The sequence below is a fragment of the Microtus pennsylvanicus genome, chromosome 5 (assembly GCF_037038515.1).
Source record: "Microtus pennsylvanicus isolate mMicPen1 chromosome 5, mMicPen1.hap1, whole genome shotgun sequence".
Taxonomy (NCBI): domain Eukaryota; kingdom Metazoa; phylum Chordata; class Mammalia; order Rodentia; family Cricetidae; genus Microtus; species Microtus pennsylvanicus.
This window is the reverse complement of record NC_134583.1, coordinates 23,447,288-23,465,565: the sequence shown is the minus strand read 5'-3', so window position 1 is coordinate 23,465,565 and position 18,278 is coordinate 23,447,288. Positions and strand designations below refer to the sequence as shown.

Sequence of the window (18,278 nt, the reverse complement as noted above, 5' to 3'; positions counted from 1 at the left end):
ATCTCAGAACTTGCTTTTACACCTATTCTGCTTAACCTCTGTTTGGTCCTTCTGACTCCCAATCATCTTGGTAAAACACATAATCAAGCATTAGGACTCCAACAAAAGAGAATGTCATGGGATATGAAATCCCACCAAAAATGCACTCAAAATCTCTCAATTCACGTCTAGAGTTTGACTCTCCCAATCAGAACAAGGGCATACTAATCAAACTAAGTATGAGACAGAAGAGTCTTACTGCTGGAATCTTCAGAGACGGTCTCAGTGAAACGTGCTTGGTTGATTTTTTCATGTTGGTTGGGGTAGGAGTGGTTGTGTTTGTTTATTTGGGACGTAGGGTCTCACTATTTACCTCTGACTGGTCTAGAATTCGTGCTGTACAGAACTCACAGCCATGCACCTGCCTCGGCCTCCCAAGTGCTGGGATTAAAGGCATGCACCAACAAACTCAATTTAATAGACACTTCGGGAGACTACCACTAATCTTGCCTTCATCTCCATGTAAGGCGGGTCTCTTTCCAGCTGTGCTCTGTCTCTGGCCACTTTTGCTTTCTGCTCTTCAAGAAATTCATCCAAGCTATCTGTCATTTTGTAGATTCTGAAAAAAAAAAGAAGTCTTCAGTGAGCACAACTATATTGTAGTGTTTTAAGTAAAGTATTAAGACAACATCTTAATCCACATGTGGTATTTCATCTCAGTCACACTGGGAACTTCAAACTGAAACATGAACATAAATACCATATGTCTGTCTATCTCTTCCTCTCCAATTCCCCATAAAAGGTGACAACACAGGATAAAGTGCAGAGAAGGTGACAACACAGGATAAAGTACAGAGAAGGTGACAACACAGGATAAAGTACAGAGAAGGTGACAACACAGGATAAAGTACAGAGAAGGTGACAACACAGGATAAAGTACAGAGAAGGTGACAACACAGGATAAAGGTGACAACACAGGATAAAGTACAGAGAAGGTGACAACACCGGATAAAGGTGACAACACAGGATAAAGTGCAGAGAAGGTGACAACACAGGATAAAGTACAGAGAAGGTGACAACACAGGATAAAGTGCAGAGAAGGTGACAACACCGGATAAAGGTGACAACACAGGATAAAGTACAGAGAAGGTGACAACACAGGATAAAGGTGACAACACAGGATAAAGGTGACAACACAGGATAAAGTACAGAGAAGGTGACAACACAGGATAAAGTACAGAGAAGGTGACAACACAGGATAAAGTACAGAGAAGGTGACAACACAGGATAAAGTACAGAGAAGGTGACAACACAGGATAAAGTACAGAGAAGGTGACAACACAGGATAAAGTGCAGAGAAGGTGACAACACAGGATAAAGTGCAGAGAAGGTGACAACACCGGATAAAGGTGACAACACAGGATAAAGTACAGAGAAGGTGACAACACCGGATAAAGGTGACAACACAGGATAAAGTACAGAGAAGGTGACAACACAGGATAAAGGTGACAACACAGGATAAAGTACAGAGAAGGTGACAACACAGGATAAAGTACAGAGAAGGTGACAACACAGGATAAAGTACAGAGAAGGTGACAACACAGGATAAAGGTGACAACACAGGATAAAGTACAGAGAAGGTGACAACACAGGATAAAGTACAGAGAAGGTGACAACACAGGATAAAGGTGACAACACAGGATAAAGTACAGAGAAGGTGACAACACAGGATAAAGTACAGAGAAGGTGACAACACAGGATAAAGTGCAGAGAAGGTGACAACACAGGATAAAGTACAGAGAAGGTGACAACACAGGATAAAGTGCAGAGAAGGTGACAACACCGGATAAAGGTGACAACACAGGATAAAGTACAGAGAAGGTGACAACACAGGATAAAGGTGACAACACAGGATAAAGGTGACAACACAGGATAAAGGTGACAACACAGAATAAAGTACAGAGAAGGTGACAACACAGGATAAAGTACAGAGAAGGTGACAACACAGGATAAAGTACAGAGAAGGTGACAACACAGGATAAAGTACAGAGAAGGTGACAACACAGGATAAAGTGCAGAGAAGGTGACAACACAGGATAAAGTGCAGAGAAGGTGACAACACCGGATAAAGGTGACAACACAGGATAAAGTACAGAGAAGGTGACAACACCGGATAAAGGTGACAACACAGGATAAAGTACAGAGAAGGTGACAACACAGGATAAAGGTGACAACACAGGATAAAGTACAGAGAAGGTGACAACACAGGATAAAGTACAGAGAAGGTGACAACACAGGATAAAGTACAGAGAAGGTGACAACACAGGATAAAGGTGACAACACAGGATAAAGTACAGAGAAGGTGACAACACAGGATAAAGTACAGAGAAGGTGACAACACAGGATAAAGGTGACAACACAGGATAAAGTACAGAGAAGGTGACAACACAGGATAAAGTACAGAGAAGGTGACAACACAGGATAAAGTGCAGAGAAGGTGACAACACAGGATAAAGTACAGAGAAGGTGACAACACAGGATAAAGTGCAGAGAAGGTGACAACACCGGATAAAGGTGACAACACAGGATAAAGTACAGAGAAGGTGACAACACAGGATAAAGGTGACAACACAGGATAAAGGTGACAACACAGGATAAAGTACAGAGAAGGTGACAACACAGGATAAAGTACAGAGAAGGTGACAACACAGGATAAAGTACAGAGAAGGTGACAACACAGGATAAAGTACAGAGAAGGTGACAACACAGGATAAAGTACAGAGAAGGTGACAACACAGGATAAAGTACAGAGAAGGTGACAACACAGGATAAAGTACAGAGAAGGTGACAACACAGGATAAAGTACAGAGAAGGTGACAACACAGGATAAAGTACAGAGAAGGTGACAACACAGGATAAAGTACAGAGAAGGTGACAACACAGGATAAAGGTGACAACACAGGATAAAGTACAGAGAAGGTGACAACACAGGATAAAGTGCAGAGAAGGTGACAACACAGGATAAAGTACAGAGAAGGTGACAACACAGGATAAAGTACAGAGAAGGTGACAACACAGGATAAAGGTGACAACACAGGATAAAGTACAGAGAAGGTGACAACACAGGATAAAGTACAGAGAAGGTGACAACACAGGATAAAGTACAGAGAAGGTGACAACACAGGATAAAGGTGACAACACAGGATAAAGTACAGAGAAGGTGACAACACAGGATAAAGTACAGAGAAGGTGACAACACAGGATAAAGTACAGAGAAGGTGACAACACAGGATAAAGTACAGAGAAGGTGACAACACAGGATAAAGTACAGAGAAGGTGACAACACAGGATAAAGTACAGAGAAGGTGACAACACAGGATAAAGGTGACAACACAGGATAAAGGTGACAACACAGGATAAAGTACAGAGAAGGTGACAACACAGGATAAAGTACAGAGAAGGTGACAACACAGGATAAAGTACAGAGAAGGTGACAACACAGGATAAAGTACAGAGAAGGTGACAACACAGGATAAAGTACAGAGAAGGTGACAACACAGGATAAAGTACAGAGAAGGTGACAACACAGGATAAAGTACAGAGAAGGTGACAACACAGGATAAAGTACAGAGAAGGTGACAACACAGGATAAAGTACAGAGAAGGTGACAACACAGGATAAAGTGCAGAGAAGGTGACAACACAGGATAAAGTACAGAGAAGGTGACAACACAGGATAAAGTACAGAGAAGGTGACAACACAGGATAAAGTACAGAGAAGGTGACAACACAGGATAAAGTACAGAGAAGGTGACAACACAGGATAAAGTACAGAGAAGGTGACAACACAGGATAAAGTACAGAGAAGGTGACAACACAGGATAAAGTACAGAGAAGGTGACAACACAGGATAAAGTACAGAGAAGGTGACAACACAGGATAAAGGTGACAACACAGGATAAAGTACAGAGAAGGTGACAACACAGGATAAAGTACAGAGAAGGTGACAACACAGGATAAAGTACAGAGAAGGTGACAACACAGGATAAAGTACAGAGAAGGTGACAACACAGGATAAAGTACAGAGAAGGTGACAACACAGGATAAAGTACAGAGAAGGTGACAACACAGGATAAAGTACAGAGAAGGTGACAACACAGGATAAAGTACAGAGAAGGTGACAACACAGGATAAAGGTGACAACACAGGATAAAGTACAGAGAAGGTGACAACACAGGATAAAGGTGACAACACAGGATAAAGTGCAGAGAAGGTGACAACACAGGATAAAGTACAGAGAAGGTGACAACACAGGATAAAGTACAGAGAAGGTGACAACACAGGATAAAGTACAGAGAAGGTGACAACACAGGATAAAGTACAGAGAAGGTGACAACACAGGATAAAGTACAGAGAAGGTGACAACACAGGATAAAGTACAGAGAAGGTGACAACACAGGATAAAGTACAGAGAAGGTGACAACACAGGATAAAGTACAGAGAAGGTGACAACACAGGATAAAGGTGACAACACAGGATAAAGTACAGAGAAGGTGACAACACAGGATAAAGTACAGAGAAGGTGACAACACAGGATAAAGTACAGAGAAGGTGACAACACAGGATAAAGGTGACAACACAGGATAAAGTACAGAGAAGGTGACAACACAGGATAAAGTACAGAGAAGGTGACAACACAGGATAAAGTACAGAGAAGGTGACAACACAGGATAAAGTACAGAGAAGGTGACAACACAGGATAAAGGTGACAACACAGGATAAAGTACAGAGAAGGTGACAACACAGGATAAAGTACAGAGAAGGTGACAACACAGGATAAAGTACAGAGAAGGTGACAACACAGGATAAAGTACAGAGAAGGTGACAACACAGGATAAAGTACAGAGAAGGTGACAACACAGGATAAAGGTGACAACACAGGATAAAGTACAGAGAAGGTGACAACACAGGATAAAGTACAGAGAAGGTGACAACACAGGATAAAGTACAGAGAAGGTGACAACACAGGATAAAGGTGACAACACAGGATAAAGTACAGAGAAGGTGACAACACAGGATAAAGTACAGAGAAGGTGACAACACAGGATAAAGTACAGAGAAGGTGACAACACAGGATAAAGTACAGAGAAGGTGACAACACAGGATAAAGGTGACAACACAGGATAAAGTACAGAGAAGGTGACAACACAGGATAAAGGTGACAACACAGGATAAAGTGCAGAGAAGGTGACAACACAGGATAAAGTACAGAGAAGGTGACAACACAGGATAAAGTACAGAGAAGGTGACAACACAGGATAAAGTGCAGAGAAGGTGACAACACAGGATAAAGTACAGAGAAGGTGACAACACAGGATAAAGTACAGAGAAGGTGACAACACAGGATAAAGTACAGAGAAGGTGACAACACAGGATAAAGGTGACAACACAGGATAAAGTACAGAGAAGGTGACAACACAGGATAAAGTACAGAGAAGGTGACAACACAGGATAAAGTACAGAGAAGGTGACAACACAGGATAAAGTGCAGAGAAGGTGACAACACAGGATAAAGGTGACAACACAGGATAAAGTACAGAGAAGGTGACAACACAGGATAAAGGTGACAACACAGGATAAAGTACAGAGAAGGTGACAACACAGGATAAAGTACAGAGAAGGTGACAACACAGGATAAAGGTGACAACACAGGATAAAGTACAGAGAAGGTGACAACACAGGATAAAGTACAGAGAAGGTGACAACACAGGATAAAGGTGACAACACAGGATAAAGTACAGAGAAGGTGACAACACAGGATAAAGTACAGAGAAGGTGACAACACAGGATAAAGTACAGAGAAGGTGACAACACAGGATAAAGGTGACAACACAGGATAAAGGTGACAACACAGGATAAAGTACAGAGAAGGTGACAACACAGGATAAAGTACAGAGAAGGTGACAACACAGGATAAAGTACAGAGAAGGTGACAACACAGGATAAAGTACAGAGAAGGTGACAACACAGGATAAAGTACAGAGAAGGTGACAACACAGGATAAAGTACAGAGAAGGTGACAACACAGGATAAAGTACAGAGAAGGTGACAACACAGGATAAAGTACAGAGAAGGTGACAACACAGGATAAAGTACAGAGAAGGTGACAACACAGGATAAAGTGCAGAGAAGGTGACAACACAGGATAAAGTACAGAGAAGGTGACAACACAGGATAAAGTACAGAGAAGGTGACAACACAGGATAAAGTACAGAGAAGGTGACAACACAGGATAAAGTACAGAGAAGGTGACAACACAGGATAAAGTACAGAGAAGGTGACAACACAGGATAAAGTACAGAGAAGGTGACAACACAGGATAAAGTACAGAGAAGGTGACAACACAGGATAAAGTACAGAGAAGGTGACAACACAGGATAAAGGTGACAACACAGGATAAAGTACAGAGAAGGTGACAACACAGGATAAAGTACAGAGAAGGTGACAACACAGGATAAAGTACAGAGAAGGTGACAACACAGGATAAAGTACAGAGAAGGTGACAACACAGGATAAAGTACAGAGAAGGTGACAACACAGGATAAAGGTGACAACACAGGATAAAGTACAGAGAAGGTGACAACACAGGATAAAGGTGACAACACAGGATAAAGTACAGAGAAGGTGACAACACAGGATAAAGGTGACAACACAGGATAAAGTACAGAGAAGGTGACAACACAGGATAAAGTACAGAGAAGGTGACAACACAGGATAAAGTACAGAGAAGGTGACAACACAGGATAAAGTGCAGAGAAGGTGACAACACAGGATAAAGTACAGAGAAGGTGACAACACAGGATAAAGTACAGAGAAGGTGACAACACAGGATAAAGTACAGAGAAGGTGACAACACAGGATAAAGTACAGAGAAGGTGACAACACAGGATAAAGTACAGAGAAGGTGACAACACAGGATAAAGTACAGAGAAGGTGACAACACAGGATAAAGGTGACAACACAGGATAAAGTACAGAGAAGGTGACAACACAGGATAAAGTACAGAGAAGGTGACAACACAGGATAAAGTACAGAGAAGGTGACAACACAGGATAAAGTACAGAGAAGGTGACAACACAGGATAAAGTACAGAGAAGGTGACAACACAGGATAAAGTACAGAGAAGGTGACAACACAGGATAAAGGTGACAACACAGGATAAAGTACAGAGAAGGTGACAACACAGGATAAAGTACAGAGAAGGTGACAACACAGGATAAAGTACAGAGAAGGTGACAACACAGGATAAAGTACAGAGAAGGTGACAACACAGGATAAAGGTGACAACACAGGATAAAGTACAGAGAAGGTGACAACACAGGATAAAGTACAGAGAAGGTGACAACACAGGATAAAGGTGACAACACAGGATAAAGTACAGAGAAGGTGACAACACAGGATAAAGTACAGAGAAGGTGACAACACAGGATAAAGTACAGAGAAGGTGACAACACAGGATAAAGTACAGAGAAGGTGACAACACAGGATAAAGTACAGAGAAGGTGACAACACAGGATAAAGTACAGAGAAGGTGACAACACAGGATAAAGTACAGAGAAGGTGACAACACAGGATAAAGTACAGAGAAGGTGACAACACAGGATAAAGTACAGAGAAGGTGACAACACAGGATAAAGTACAGAGAAGGTGACAACACAGGATAAAGTACAGAGAAGGTGACAACACAGGATAAAGGTGACAACACAGGATAAAGTACAGAGAAGGTGACAACACAGGATAAAGTACAGAGAAGGTGACAACACAGGATAAAGTACAGAGAAGGTGACAACACAGGATAAAGTACAGAGAAGGTGACAACACAGGATAAAGTACAGAGAAGGTGACAACACAGGATAAAGTACAGAGAAGGTGACAACACAGGATAAAGTACAGAGAAGGTGACAACACAGGATAAAGTACAGAGAAGGTGACAACACAGGATAAAGTACAGAGAAGGTGACAACACAGGATAAAGGTGACAACACAGGATAAAGTACAGAGAAGGTGACAACACAGGATAAAGTACAGAGAAGGTGACAACACAGGATAAAGTACAGAGAAGGTGACAACACAGGATAAAGTACAGAGAAGGTGACAACACAGGATAAAGTACAGAGAAGGTGACAACACAGGATAAAGTACAGAGAAGGTGACAACACAGGATAAAGTACAGAGAAGGTGACAACACAGGATAAAGTACAGAGAAGGTGACAACACAGGATAAAGTACAGAGAAGGTGACAACACAGGATAAAGTACAGAGAAGGTGACAACACAGGATAAAGTACAGAGAAGGTGACAACACAGGATAAAGTACAGAGAAGGTGACAACACAGGATAAAGTACAGAGAAGGTGACAACACAGGATAAAGGTGACAACACAGGATAAAGTACAGAGAAGGTGACAACACAGGATAAAGGTGACAACACAGGATAAAGTACAGAGAAGGTGACAACACAGGATAAAGTACAGAGAAGGTGACAACACAGGATAAAGTACAGAGAAGGTGACAACACAGGATAAAGTACAGAGAAGGTGACAACACAGGATAAAGTACAGAGAAGGTGACAACACAGGATAAAGTACAGAGAAGGTGACAACACAGGATAAAGTACAGAGAAGGTGACAACACAGGATAAAGTACAGAGAAGGTGACAACACAGGATAAAGTACAGAGAAGGTGACAACACAGGATAAAGGTGACAACACAGGATAAAGTACAGAGAAGGTGACAACACAGGATAAAGTACAGAGAAGGTGACAACACAGGATAAAGTACAGAGAAGGTGACAACACAGGATAAAGGTGACAACACAGGATAAAGTACAGAGAAGGTGACAACACAGGATAAAGTACAGAGAAGGTGACAACACAGGATAAAGTACAGAGAAGGTGACAACACAGGATAAAGGTGACAACACAGGATAAAGTACAGAGAAGGTGACAACACAGGATAAAGTACAGAGAAGGTGACAACACAGGATAAAGGTGACAACACAGGATAAAGTGCAGAGAAGGTGACAACACAGGATAAAGTACAGAGAAGGTGACAACACAGGATAAAGTACAGAGAAGGTGACAACACAGGATAAAGTACAGAGAAGGTGACAACACAGGATAAAGTACAGAGAAGGTGACAACACAGGATAAAGTACAGAGAAGGTGACAACACAGGATAAAGGTGACAACACAGGATAAAGTGCAGAGAAGGTGACAACACAGGATAAAGTACAGAGAAGGTGACAACACAGGATAAAGTACAGAGAAGGTGACAACACAGGATAAAGTACAGAGAAGGTGACAACACAGGATAAAGTACAGAGAAGGTGACAACACAGGATAAAGTACAGAGAAGGTGACAACACAGGATAAAGTACAGAGAAGGTGACAACACAGGATAAAGGTGACAACACAGGATAAAGTACAGAGAAGGTGACAACACAGGATAAAGTACAGAGAAGGTGACAACACAGGATAAAGTACAGAGAAGGTGACAACACAGGATAAAGTACAGAGAAGGTGACAACACAGGATAAAGTACAGAGAAGGTGACAACACAGGATAAAGTGCAGAGAAGGTGACAACACAGGATAAAGGTGACAACACAGGATAAAGTGCAGAGAAGGTGACAACACAGGATAAAGTACAGAGAAGGTGACAACACAGGATAAAGTACAGAGAAGGTGACAACACAGGATAAAGTACAGAGAAGGTGACAACACAGGATAAAGTGCAGAGAAGGTGACAACACAGGATAAAGGTGACAACACAGGATAAAGTGCAGAGAAGGTGACAACACAGGATAAAGTACAGAGAAGGTGACAACACAGGATAAAGTACAGAGAAGGTGACAACACAGGATAAAGGTGACAACACAGGATAAAGTGCAGAGAAGGTGACAACACAGGATAAAGTACAGAGAAGGTGACAACACAGGATAAAGGTGACAACACAGGATAAAGTGCAGAGAAGGTGACAACACAGGATAAAGTACAGAGAAGGTGACAACACAGGATAAAGGTGACAACACAGGATAAAGTACAGAGAAGGTGACAACACAGGATAAAGGTGACAACACAGGATAAAGTACAGAGAAGGTGACAACACAGGATAAAGGTGACAACACAGGATAAAGTGCAGAGAAGGTGACAACACAGGATAAAGTGCAGAGAAGGTGACAACACAGGATAAAGTGCAGAGAAGGTGACAACACAGGATAAAGGTGACAACACAGGATAAAGTGCAGAGAAGGTGACAACACAGGATAAAGTACAGAGAAGGTGACAACACAGGATAAAGTACAGAGAAGGTGACAACACAGGATAAAGTGCAGAGAAGGTGACAACACAGGATAAAGTACAGAGAAGGTGACAACACAGGATAAAGTACAGAGAAGGTGACAACACAGGATAAAGTACAGAGAAGGTGACAACACAGGATAAAGGTGACAACACAGGATAAAGTACAGAGAAGGTGACAACACAGGATAAAGGTGACAACACAGGATAAAGTACAGAGAAGGTGACAACACAGGATAAAGTACAGAGAAGGTGACAACACAGGATAAAGGTGACAACACAGGATAAAGTACAGAGAAGGTGACAACACAGGATAAAGTACAGAGAAGGTGACAACACAGGATAAAGTACAGAGAAGGTGACAACACAGGATAAAGTACAGAGAAGGTGACAACACAGGATAAAGTGCAGAGAAGGTGACAACACCGGATAAAGTGCAGAGAAAGAAAGGCAGTCAATACACCTATGCATGAAAACTTCACAATGAAAAACATTCGATACAATTACAAGCCGAAGAAATTAACAGAAGAAAGCAACAGCCATTACCATAATCATATTCACACAATCAAAAACAAAAAGGAAATAAGAACTTAAATCTTTAAAACACTTTTCCCTGAAAAACTTCTTCCTGACTATTTTAAATTAATTTTGAGTCGGGCGGTAATAGTGCACGGCTTTAATCCCAGCACTAGGGAGGCAGAGCAGGCGGATCTCTGTGAGTTCGAGGCCCGCCTGGTCTACAAGAGCTAGTTCCAGGACAGGCTCCAAAGCCACAGAGAAACCCTGTCTCGAAAAACCAACAAGAAAAGAAAATTTAATTAAACTCGTTGGGTCATTTTAAAAAAGACATGAACATGGAAAGGGAACTATTTGGAAAAAGGAACTGGGTAGGTGGGGGGAGAGAATAATGGAGGAGTAAATGTGACCAAAATACATTTCTGGGCACGGTGACACATGCCTTCAATCCCAGTACTAGGAGGCAGAGGCATACATAGCAAGTTCCAGAACACCCAGAAACCTTGTCTCAAAATATAAATTTTAAAATAACACACAGCTGCAAAAATGTTGTATTTAAAATAGTGTTATGTATAGTTAAATTTATTAATAAAGAATAATATTATTGCCTTTATTTGATACACTAAAACTGACTAGCTTTGCTTGCCCTAAAACAATGATTTCTCAGATAGTAAGGGCACATACATGCAGAAAATAGCCATAGGATAACATTTGCCTTATTCAAACCGTAAAAGCAACATGCCCCAGGCATGGACCTAACACGACAAAGAGACTGCTAGAAAAGACAATCATGAGGAAGGCTGGGAGTGACAGGATACAATCCTAGCACTTGGGAGGCAGAGGCAAGTGTTCATTCATCCAGACAGCCTGTTCTGCACTCTCAGTTCCAGGCCAGCCAAGGCTACATGGTGAGGCTTGCCCAATCCCCCCCAAAAGCAACAACAACAAAAAGACCAAAAGAAGCATGAAGCAGGAGATCCTGTGGGTAACCTAACCCAGTCTCTGTGATGAGACAAGAAGCGCTGGTCCCTGAGGTGCTACAGAGCTCTGTATCTTACTGAAGTTGAAGTGTCCCTGCATGGTGCCTCCCTGGTACTTAACCATGAGTATAAGCCTTGTTCTGAGACACCATGTCTCTGTGTGACTCTCCTGACAGAATAAGAACCCACAGGGTCAGTGCCCCTCTGCAGCCCCTCCCCTCCCCTCCCCCGAACCCAGAAATGGCTGGGGCTCTCATGAACTCGCAACAGCTGTGGTTTCCTGCAGAAGACCTGTAGGCCTCTGTGTAGATTAGTCACAACTTTCTGAAAAGATCACTTTCTTCACTGAAGATAATTTTGTTTTTCTTAATAAAGGGTCTTACTGGTTTTACAGGTCTTTCTGGCCTGACTGGCCAGAAATTCGCTTCGTAGTCAGGCTCATCTTAATTTACAGAGAGCCACCTATCTGTGCCGCCCGAGTGCTGAGATTAATTGTGCACAACTACACTGAACAAAAACTACAATGTTTCAAACATATATTTTTTCCTAAAACTTCATCTAATTTAATGAGTAGCAAAATATGTAACAAGAAAGATCTACTGATCACTAAAGATAGGAGACATGAAGAGCACAGAGAACCCTGGAAACAAATCTGAGCAAGCTGTCTGGTTTGGGAAAGTTTAAATTCCCAAAGACAGCTAGAACTTCAAGACTCAAATTTAAAGACATGAACCACATAAAGATACTTAAGAGTTAAGTATTTTGCCCGGATACACTGGAACACCTGCAATCCAGCTCCGCCCTACTCCAGACTGAGGCAGAAAGCTGGCAAATTTAAGGTGAGCTTAAGGACTTAGTAAGACTCACTCAAAATTTTGGTTTTGGATTTGTTTTGGCTTGGGAGGGGTGTTTTTGTTTTTGAGAGAGGGTCTAACTGTGTAGCCCTAATTGGCCTGAAACCTGCTTTGTAGACCAGGCTGTCCTTGAACTCACAGAGATCCATCAGCCTCTGCAAAATTTTTAAAAATAGGGCTAGGCATGATGACACACACCTTTAATCCCAGTCCTCAAAAGCCAGGTGGATCTCTGTGAGTCCCATTCCAGCCTGGTTTACATGCCAAGTTCCAGTACAGCCAGAGATATAGAATGAGGCCCTGTCTCATAAACTACACAAAAATTAAAAAGTAATAGCGCTGGGAATGTAACTCAGTGGTAGGACAGTTCCTAGCTTTTACAAGACTCTGCACTCAATCACCAATATATGCCATCAAAAAAGAAAAAGAATTAACTATTGTAAGATTCTAGGCCAATCTACAGTAAATGAACGCAGGTAGGGGACAACCCACAAGTAAATGCTGGGCAATGTTCACCTGGATGAGCGGGAAGACCTGAAGAGAGATCAGCATGAGGACTAACGCCTTACAGTAATTAGCACCATTGTTACAAGCTCTGAAATTCACTTTAAGTAACAGTAACCACAACAAAATATACATTGAGGAAGAGGCAGACAGATCTCTGTGAGTTCGAGGCCAGCCTGGTCTACAAGAGCTTGTTCCAGGCCAGGCTCTAAAACAATAGTGAAACTCTGTCTCGAAAAACCAAAATAAATAAATAAATAAATAAATAAACAAAATATACATTAACCAACGACCTTTTTCCTCTTGCCAAAGACTATCAGGAACACTACTGAAGTCAAACAAGTTAGATGAGCCACTTACTACATCACTGGTGTATGGATGCATCAAACACACACCAACGGCAACCCCTGAGCTTCTTATTAAGAGGGCATTAGAAAAGAGAGCTTGACTTGGGTGACTTAAGAGAGAGCCTAAGAAAACAGAGCTTTGCCATGGAGAAGAGGGGGAAATTCTATGACGGGACGTCTGATGAATCTTTACTATAGCAGATTAAAATGTAACTGGTAAAGAAGCCACACTGCAGTCCTGGGGATCTGTTTCCAAACAGAGCGTTGAGCTCTTATGCCCAGGAAGAGGATGTTATCTGATGCTGATGTACAATTGTTTATTATCAACAGGACGTCATAGTGAGCCCCAAAGCAGTTCCTGGCACCCCAAAGGCCTAAACAATAAAACACCTGTAGCTGTCATGTCTGCTTTTCTCATTATTCCTAAAAATGTGCAGCAATTTATGGAAGACCACTTCAGCCACAAAATTGTGCACAAATTATTTAGTGGATAATGGGGACTGAGTTGGTGGGCAAGGCCTATATACAAAACACTGTAAGAATGTTTATAATTTAAGAACCCCCCAAATCAGGTCAAAGAGAGCAACAGGATTCCACAATCTCCAGACACTATATAGAATGTACAACCACGTTTTTCATGGCATTATTATCAGGTGCTTTTCCTTAGTAGCTACAAACAACGTAGTTTTCAGGAAAACAGTTGTGCTAAAAGTCCTGGACTAGAAACCCATTGTTCATCATTTACTGATTTTGGTTAATACAAGCTATGATCTTTAAGCTATGTCTAGGATTCCTCACTTATAAAATGGAAGTGCTAACTACTACAGAGTTATGAAGAAACACTTATGCATCACACATGTAACAGGGAATGTGATACTTGTCACTGTAGCTGTCAATTTACCGTCACTCTTTTCCATAGGCTTCACGTACTTACACATTCACCTTTTAAAAGGCACAGCTCACAAAAAGAGCAAGTACTGAGCAAGCATACGATTCTGAATCCACTTCCAAAATAACAACAACAACAAAAAAGACCTACTTTAACCTCCCCTATAAAAAAAGTAAGAGCCAAGCAGTGGTAGCGCACACCTTTAATCCCAGCGCTCAGCAGTCAACCTCTGTGAGTTCAAGGTCAGACTGGTCCACAAGAGCTAGTTCCAGGACAGGCTCCAAAGCCACAGAGAAACCCTGTCTCGAAAATCAAAACAAAAAAAAAAAAAGTAAAAGAAAAATCAAGAGAAAGAGAAAAAAGGGGTAAGGGAGGGAGGGAAAGCCTCTAGATTTAAAGTGAGTTTTAAATCATTAGTTACCAATTCTTGGTTGTCATAATCCAAGTCAACATAAGGGAAAATGTTCTCTATCCTTCTCTCTCCCAAGCAGGACAGAGCACATATTCTCCCCACTATGGGAGCATGAGAAATGGAACGTGACTCCTGTGTAAACCAGGGTACTATTCTAGACTGCAGGAGATGCTAGATTTGTGGGGAAGGTGGGCAAAATAAAACATGATCCTTGCCCTAATATTTAGACCATATCCCATACCACAATGACATTTTAGTCAGTCTGGGATTTGGGGAGCAAATATGAGATAATTTTAAAGAATTCAGTAAAAATGCCAACAATTTAAATATCTCTGGAACATTCATCAACTATATAGGGAGTTCCAGGATCGCCTAAACATATCATATGGCAAGACACTGTCCCCCGCAAAAAAATAGCATTATTATTGCTGTTGATATTGGGTTTGGTATGTATGTCTATTACTGGGCTGGGGTTGTAGCTTGGATAGCAGATCACTGCCTAGCAGGTGTGAGACCCTAGATTCCATTCCCAATACCTAGTGGGGGGGGGCTGATTTGTTTGGTATGGTGGCTCATACTTTTATAACCCCAGTAATTAGTAGGGTGAAGTGTCAACAACAGCTTAGGCTGTATAGTGAGACACTATCCCAAAAATATCATAACCAAAAAATATTAAAACTATAGGAGGCAGTGGCCTGCAGAAAATGACTCTACAGCAAGAGAAAAGGACTAGGGACAAACCCTCAGGGAGAAATAAGGCAGGGAGCAAGGGCAGGCACCTGTAAAAGAGCTGTAGCAGACGAAGGGAAAGATGAAGTTTCTCATTAATCCACCTAGAAAGGGGCTTTCTACCCAGAAAGGGTCTCAGCCTTTTCCTCCTTTGCAGATGATATTCTCATGAACTGACTACAGATACATCCAGACTTTGACAAATCACTCCAAGTTTTTCTAAAAAGTATATGCTATATATTGCTGAAGGAAGAGCACAAGGTTGGAGAGCAGGACACAAAGTCGGGCGTGAATAAATACATGAAAGCATTTAAAGCTTGAGCAACTATTATCAAAACATTAACAGTAGTGGCAGGCAGACAGGAAGTAGCTTTGGCTATGCTGAATTGCTAATGCACTTGGCCCAACTGTACTGATATTTTGTTTGTGTTTTAACAAATAAAGCTTGTCTGAAGATCAGAGTGCAGAGCTAAGCCACTAGAGTTCAGGCAGTACTAGCAAAGTGGAGAGGGGAATCTAAGGCAGGAGGAGACAGGAGCTCAGACACAGTCTGAGCATTGCAGTCTGGAATTTGGTGGAGACATTTGCAGTCCAACGATGCAGTCTGAGGTGCAGTCTAAAGCAGTCAGGGGAGACAGTCTGAGAACAGGATCACCCCTTCCGTCTGAGCATTGGTAGAAGTAAAAGGTCTCTCTAGTGGCTGGCTGCACCGCTTCTCTGATCTCTCAGCTTTCACCCCCTGATTTTTATTATTAAGAATAATTAGAATTTGTGCTACACCCAACACTTCTACTACTCAGGAGGCACATCACAGTACATTCAGAATATTTAAAAGATAGTGTGGAGGGCTGGTGAGATGGTGTTGTTCCTTTCACACTTCTGTCTAACATTGCTTCAGGGACCTCCCACTTCTCAGTCTTAGACCTCAAGGATGCCTTTTTCTCTATTCCTCTCAGCCCTCAATCTCAAAATATCTTTGCCTTTACCTGGACAGATCCTGATACTAATTTCTCTACACAACTAACCTGGACCGTTCTCCCTCAGGGAATCGGGACAGCCCACACCTCTTTGGCCAGGCTCTGGCCTCTGATCTGCTCTCACTGTCCCTCCTTAAATCAAAACTGGTACTCTATGTCGATGACATCCTGCTATGTAGCCCCTCTTTGGAGACTAGCAGGGCTGATACTGCCACCTTATTAAATTTTTTATCCGAAAAGGGCTACAGAGTCTCGCCTTCTAAGGCTCAACTGTCCACCACTCAGGTAACGTATCTGGGGTTAACCATAACCCCAACACAAAAAGCTATCACCCTGGACAGAAAAAGACTAATTCAATCTCTTGCAGTTCCTTCCACCAAAGAAGGTTCTGTCATTCCTGGGAGTGGCTGGTTTCCTGCAATCCTGGATTCCCTCATTCTCTCTCCTCGCCCGCCCCCTATATGAAGCAGCTCTCGGCTCTCTGCATGAGCCCCTCCTTCACCCCATCACCAAACCTTTCCAGAGACTCCAACAGGCCCTTACCCAAGCCCCAGCTCTCCATCTTCCGGATTTAACCCGCCCTTTTTCTCTTTACGTAGCAGAAAAAGAGGGCTATGCCCTGGGAGTCCTAGGCCATCAACTGGGACCTTCCTTCGCACCTGTAGCTTACCTGTCAAAGAAGATGGACCTCACCACTCGGGGCTCGGCACAGTGCATACGGGCTTTGTCAGCTGCTGAACTTCTTATTCGTGAGTCAAAAAAGCTAACTTTCGGGGCACCCACTACGGTTTTCTCTCATCATAACCTGTCTAACCTCTTAACTTACAAAAACCTACAGACCCTACGCCCTTCTCGAGTTCTTTCCCTTCAGGTGGCGCTGGTGGAAGATACGAGTCTCACATTCCAGTGCTGCCCACCTCTCAATATTTCAAATCTTCTACCTCAACCCGGTGTTAATGATTCCCCATCCCATTCCTGCATTGAGGTCCTAGAGGACCTACTGCCCCACCCCTCACATATACAGAGGGCAGTCTTTCTCAGGCTACTCACACCTGGTACACGGACGGCAGCTCCTTTCTATGTGACGGGACCCGCAGAGCAGGTTATGCCATAGTGTCAGACACAGAGATAGTCGAGGCAAAGGCACTCCCTGCTCATACTACCAACCAGCAGGCTGAGCTGATAGCCCTCACCCGTGCCTTTCAGTTAGCCGCGGGACAATCTTTAAATGTCTACACAGATTCTAAATATGCTTTTCATATCCTGTTATCTCACGCGGCCATCTGGAAGGAACGCGGGCTTCTCACAGAGAAGGGAGGGTCTATTACCAACTCAGAGCATATTATGGACTTACTAAGAACCTCCTATCTCCCTAAAGCTATAGGAATTATTCACTGTTGGTCCCATCAGTCCGACAGTTCTATTGTTTCCAAGGGAAATAACCGGGCTGACAGAGCAGCTAAGACAGCAGCACTTAGCTCAGATCTGCCTCAGTTACCTCAGGGAGTCCTTACAGCACAGCCCACAGCCTCGCAGACACCTCCTAACACTCAACAGATCCTGTCCTACCTACACCAGCTTTTTCATCCTAATGAAAAAACTCTGCTTCATTTTGTAAAAACACATATCAAACCCACGCCTGAGGACATCAGGTTTCTAAAAGCCACCACTGCCTCCTGTCAGATCTGCCAAAAGTCAGATCCCAGGACTAAATATCGTAGCTTCCCTTTCCCT

At 42.5% G+C, this 18,278-nt stretch overlaps 1 protein-coding gene across 16 annotated transcripts in view; it reads right to left on the bottom strand.

Annotated features, from left to right (window-relative positions):
- Positions 1-18,278, bottom strand: part of Cspp1 (centrosome and spindle pole associated protein 1) — a 112,563-nt gene that overhangs the window by 89,112 nt on the left and 5,173 nt on the right. For all 16 annotated transcript variants that reach the window (XM_075971365.1, XM_075971352.1, XM_075971355.1 and 13 more), the window contains exon 2: positions 490-598. In XM_075971365.1, coding sequence (XP_075827480.1) covers positions 490-588 — 99 coding nt within the window. In that variant the 5' untranslated portion in view covers positions 589-598. The remainder of the gene's footprint in view (positions 1-489; positions 599-18,278) is intronic.